At 39.8% G+C, this 5,951-nt stretch overlaps 1 protein-coding gene across 1 annotated transcript in view; it reads left to right on the top strand.

The window, feature by feature from the left end:
• The window catches only part of LOC107094073 (transmembrane protein 56-B-like), a 34,112-nt gene extending 29,258 nt beyond the window's left edge, over window positions 1-4,854 (top strand). The window contains exons 5-7 of the mRNA XM_015389480.1: window positions 1,826-1,920; window positions 1,995-2,068; window positions 4,139-4,854. Coding sequence (XP_015244966.1) covers window positions 1,826-1,920; window positions 1,995-2,068; window positions 4,139-4,484 — 515 coding nt within the window. The 3' untranslated portion in view covers window positions 4,485-4,854. The remainder of the gene's footprint in view (window positions 1-1,825; window positions 1,921-1,994; window positions 2,069-4,138) is intronic.
• The last annotated feature ends 1,097 nt before the right edge of the window (window positions 4,855-5,951 follow it).

Genomic DNA, 5,951 nt, shown 5'->3' with positions numbered 1-5,951 from the left:
ACCAGATTTCTCATCTTGATCAACATATTTATTTTATAACAAGAGGCTTAAAACTTAAAACAAACTTCTTGGCAGGGATGAAGAGATGCTGAGTTTAACGGTAGAGAACAAACAGTTCATAAAAAACATGTATGACCCTAGTTATCCCTGTTACAATAATCCACAACAAAAGGAAAATATTTGTGCAAAAACTGCTCATATGCTGGATGAAATGGGGATTTTTTTAAATATGTTATAACTTAAGCGTTAATTTCCGCATGTTTTGCTCCTGTGAATTTAATAATATTATAGCACTTGCTCTCCTTGAGCTCCGAGGAAGTTGGAGCGGAGCAAGACAGGAGTATGGAGTCAAAAAGGGGACAAAATATTTGTAAACTTATAAACTTATTTGAAACAAAAAAATTAAGAATTTAAACAAGAAAAATTGAAGTTGATATGGAATGTCATATTTTTACTATAAAGTCTGAGAAACTGAAAAATTAAACATGAAATAATAAGAATTGAATCTACATGCTTCCCCTCAGCTTGAAAAAACTCATAATTCAGTTTGGGATTTTAAATCCCGTTTTTATTTTATTTATTTTTTTATTTTTTTATTGTAGCTTTAGAGTTTATATTTTCAGATTCAAATCCATTTTTTTGAGTTTCAGGATTTTTTTTTTTATTTAAATTTTTTTTACACTTTCAAATCATTTTTTTTTCACATTCGGATTTTGACCCCAATCTGATGTGAGTGGGCGGGGAAACGTGATTGACAGCTTGCAGCAGCGCTGGAAAGATGTCCCATTACATGTTGCATTCATGGACTGTGGGAACTCCAACAACTTTGTGAACACATTCTCTGCAGCATTTATTTGCCTTTTTGGGAAAATCCCATGAAAAACATTACATTTAATACACTGGAATGGTCATTAATAATCATTCCAGAATACCTTAATATATATAAAAATAAGCAGTCATTTTATAAACCACAAAACTTTCCCACGACCAAAAAGTAAATTCTACATCCGTTCCCGAATAGATAGCGCCTGGACTGAGTGGTTTGAGTGACACTGCTAATCTGTTTAATCAGAAAAAAAAGAAAAAGTGTGATTAAAATACTAAACTGAATTATGAGTTTTTTTGAGCTGAAGGGAAGAATTTAAATATAATGCTTACAGTAGAAAAAAATCGAAATCTAGATAAGTCATTTTTTCTTAAAATAAGTGCATTTTTTCTTGTATTGAGGAGGTAAAATATACATTTTGCCAATGGAACAAGATAATTTACATTTAAAATTAAAAAAAAAATTGCATTGTCGTATTTCAAGTGCATATTATCTAACTATCTTATTTTAAGAGTAAATACTCATTCCATTGGCAAACTATCTCATTTACCTGCTCAAATTAAGGGTAAATACACTTAATCTAAGAAATTTTTACTTATTTCTAGATCGTTTTTCCAGTGTATTATTTTATGTTTGCCTTTGTAGTTCCTCAGATTATAGGGGGAAAAAAATTACATTCAGTATCAGCTTCTATTTCTTCCATTTCAACTTTTATTTTTTCAGTTTCAACTAATATTTCTGAGTTTACAAAAATTTTGACCCCTTCCTGACTCCATACGAATGGAACCGTGGAGGATGTAGGCTTTGCTTTGCGCAGGCGATCTGGGGCGCAGCAGAGCGGACACGGAGGATGTGGGATTTCGGGGTTAATCTCAGAAATGTTCTGTTCCTGCAACTATTCGGTGTAAATGCTTTGATTTAAACTATTTGTTATAGTCTGAGAAGTTCAAACATAACCTACCTTGTTTTTCTGTGAACCCCCCCATTTCTTCCTTTCAGACCTTGTTCTGCTAGCATGTAACTGGAGCACCATGGGGGACAGCTTTTTTGTCTGCCACCACTTGGCGGCGCTGTATGCATATGGATACGTGTTGGTGAGTACCTCTATCCTCAGAGGAGATGTGGATTCAATGATCTCCAACTAATGGATCGTCTCGTTTTTTTGCAGACACGGGGGGTGCTTCCTTATTTTGCCAATTTCCGTCTCATTTCAGAGCTGTCCACGCCATTTGTGAACCAAAGGTAAGATAATCTGCATTTTATCTGCCACGCTAAAGTAATCCTACCTCTTAAACTTACTTATAATGTTTTGATGTTAAATTTTAAAGTTCTTTCTAATGTAAACCATAGAAATGAATGCAGCTTAACTGTCTTTGCAGAAATGTCATACAATTTGCAATTAAAGACACATTGATTGATTATTCTTCATTGCAAGTTTTTTGTAGCACATTTTGTGAGCTCTAGATGATGAACTAAGAAACAAAACAATTTAAAGAAAAATTAAAGACACAACTTAAATTTTTTTACTTTTACAAAAGGTTTCCGCGGGTCATTAAAAATCATTAAAAGTCATTAAATTATTAATTTTTTTAAATTAAGGCCTTAATTGGCATTAAAATTCATAAAATTTGATTATTGTGGCATTTAAAAATGCTTTATTTAAAAAAAAATTTTTATAAAAAAAAAAATTTCGTCAGACATATTATATCATAATATTATTATAATATATTATATTGGGAGAATGGGGGGGGGGCAAATTTCAACAAATTTGGCTTCAAAACGAGGAATTCGGGACATGGCTGCAGCCTGTCGACGGGTACCTGTTGGTGGCATTAAAATTATTTCTAAGAGCATTAAAAGAGCATTAAAAACCTTTAAGTTAGAGTTATTCATTCCTGTAAACCCTGTTACAACTTGCCAGAAGTTTATTTCAGATTAATGGGGCATAAGAACTAAAAGCTGCTTCGTCATGTCTGGTTCTGGGTTTGCAGAGTAGAAATTATGCTTAATAAACTCTGTTACGTCTGTAATGTCATTTATTTATAGACTAAATGCTGATTTATTCTCAGAAACCAGGTTGTGTGTGTCGCAGCGAATGCAGATAAGCCCCACCCCTTCCACAGACACTCTGCTGCACCTCTCCAATATTGTAGGTGACCGCAGACAGGAGGCCTCTGATTGGTCAAATCTACATCCGCTCTACACTATGCGTATTTCCTGTTTGGTACCTTACCGGCTTGTTTTGTTTGTATGACCTCCATTGTGTAAGATGACTCATAAAGATGGACGAGCTAGAAGAGCGAAGTGAACGAGGACGCTGGGAACCTTTTTTCTCCCGGATCCCTGCTCTTCCTCGCCCTCATGTCCCTCCTTGTCGCATAAACTTGCCCCCACATACTCACCGCCTCGGCCGTATCTAGACCCACAGCTAGTTGGTGACTGTCCCTCTTGCATTGTGGTGTGGAATAACATAGCTCAGACCACGCTTCAATATTTGGATAAATCAAAAGTATCTGCGTCATAGCTACAACACACTGCTGTGGGAGAATAATATTCAAATATCAAATAATTCTGGCTTAAACATGTATATAAATGTACTCTTTATCAGACAATATTGTCTCTAAATTTTGAAAATTTCTATATATATATAAAAAAAAGTCCTGTCTTAAAATCAGTAGGGTTTTTTTGGTATCTTATGCAGGCCAGTTAGTTATACGTCAGCCTGTACACCTAAATTCGGCCAATCAACGGTCATCTGTCAATCAAATGTTTTCGGTCATAGCTTCTTGATTCATATGTCGCAGCTAATATACGCAACGGTTGAAATACGGATCATTGACTTTACCATTGAGTCACATTTTTTCTAAGTCACCAATTTAGTGCTGCTTGGTCCCAATGGAATTTCCCATTGGGAACCTACTAGCACTAAGTTGCTAACTGGTTAGCAATTTAGTGCTACTTGGTCCCAATGGAATTTCCCATTGGGAACCTACAAGCACTAAGTTGCTAACTGGTTAGCAAGATGCTTCTGAGAAACCGTCCACAACAGAATAGGCTTGCAAACTTTCCGCCACAGCAATCCCGCCCTTTTAATAAACAACCAATCACATTCATTTTATTCACTCGTTTAAAGTCTGGCACCACTCGGGAGAATTCAGAAATGCAACGGTTGGAACAGCAGTTTCCCTACAGCTTTAATAATCTGCTTTTCTAAAATGTTAGTTTGTTGACAGGCTGTCGTCTGGGTAACTTTTCTACCTTCTTCCCCATTAATAAACAAACTGTAATCTTCCTGCTCTCTTTCTCTCTCAGGTGGTTTTTTGAGGCATTAAAGTACCCGCGCTCACACCGGATGGTGGTGCTGAATGGCGTCGCCATGGCGGTAGTGTTCTTCCTGGTCCGCATCGGCGTCATGCCGTCCTACTGGGCCAGCGTGTTCGCAACCTTCGGCACGCCGGAGTTCGAGCGCCTGGGCCTGGGAGCCCAGGTGGCCTGGATCACGTCTTGCATCGCCCTGGATGTCTTGAACACAATCTGGATGTATAAGATCGCCCGCGGCTGCTACAAAGTCCTGACGGGGCGAGGGGGTCGGAAGGTCAAGGACGTGGACGGATCGCCGGCCGCAGACGAGAAGCACGCAAACAACCACACGGACTGACGGAGGATGGATGTTAAACGCCGGGTAGAAGCAACGGGGGGAGGCCCACCCTCAGCCTCGGGAGTCCTCAGGTTCTGACCCCAGCTGTGAGGTGGGGATGGGGGGGGGAGGTGAGGAGAGTGCTCTCTGACTCACTCAAACACCAGCGATCCCAAACCTCACTGTTTCTCAGCGAGAACGATCACTCTACTGCTGGGAGGCAGCCGTCTTTGGTTGCAGACAAACAAATTGGAGATTCACAAGCACACTTTTAGCGCCATCTGTCACTCCTCTCTCATCTCCCATCAGCCTCCTCTCTCACGCTCCAACTTCAGCCAAAGCCCAATCCTCTGAAGTGCCTGTGGAAAAAAAACAAAAAAAAACAGGAAAGCAATAATAGTGGAGTGGGATCACAAAGTCTAACAAATATGAGGTTCCTTCTTCTTCCCCTCTGCCTCCATTACCCACCAATAAACAACCAAGAGTTCGTTGTTCTTTAGTTTTTCCAACTCATTTTCCGTGCACGGTGAAGATGTGCCCCCCCCTCCCCCTTTCACATGGGGCTCTTGTCTTAAATCCATCGAAGCTCAGAACAACACCAGGATGCCTCTCCCAGTTTCACCTGCTGTGGCCTCCTTCCAATAAGTAGCTCTCTTGGTCACCAGCCATACTTCTCCCTCCGCCGTCCGTCTTTTGATCCGCAATCACGAGCTGTGACAGAAATCCGACATCCATAACAACCCTCTGCCTCAGCTGGAATGTTTTTGTTCTACCTCTCCCCTCCCTGCCTTACAGACACTTTGTAAATACTCATGATTTATTCAGAAAGCTTGTTTTGTTTACACTGAGGAGAGAGTGTATCCGTCGAGGTGTTATCCGACATGATATGAGAGTCTCCGGGGGATTTCCTTTTTCTCCCGCCGTCGGAGGGGGGATCATCCCGATCCGTCCCGTAAAGTCGGGCGACGGCGCTTTCTTCACCCGCTGGGTTTAGAAGGCAGATCTCTACTGGAAGGAAGGTTTCTGTCGCTCCTGCTTCTGTTTATCTACAGATTCCCACCTAATTCTGCTGGCTGCAAATTCAAAGCTTTGTAAAAGTATTCACACCCCTTTAAAACGCAAACCTTCTTCTCTTTAATTTAGATTTATTTTTGTGGTGCATCAACACAAAGTAGAAAAGAAGGATATATTTGTTTGTCGGTTTTCAAATCTTCATGAATATAACAAAAAACAAAACTCTGACAAGTCTGAACCAGTCGCATTTAGGAAAACTTTTTTAAAGCGGCTGGTTTGAATATTAAAGCTCATTTATCAGCCAAACCTGTTCTAGTTGTAAACGACAGAACTGCTGCTTTTGTTTCTTTGGAGGTTCAAAGTTCTGCTGAGTTCAAAGGTGAATCCTCGCCCCAGTTTTAAGGGTTTTTTTGCAGGCTTTTAGTTTGCAGCATCATGCTGCCACCACCATGCTTCCTCATGGTGTGTTCAGGA

This window comes from Cyprinodon variegatus, unplaced genomic scaffold, assembly GCF_000732505.1.
Source record: "Cyprinodon variegatus isolate N-32 unplaced genomic scaffold, C_variegatus-1.0 Scaffold462, whole genome shotgun sequence".
Taxonomy (NCBI): domain Eukaryota; kingdom Metazoa; phylum Chordata; class Actinopteri; order Cyprinodontiformes; family Cyprinodontidae; genus Cyprinodon; species Cyprinodon variegatus.
The sequence above is the reverse complement of the archived record's forward strand: the minus strand, read 5'-3'. Positions and strand labels throughout refer to the sequence as shown.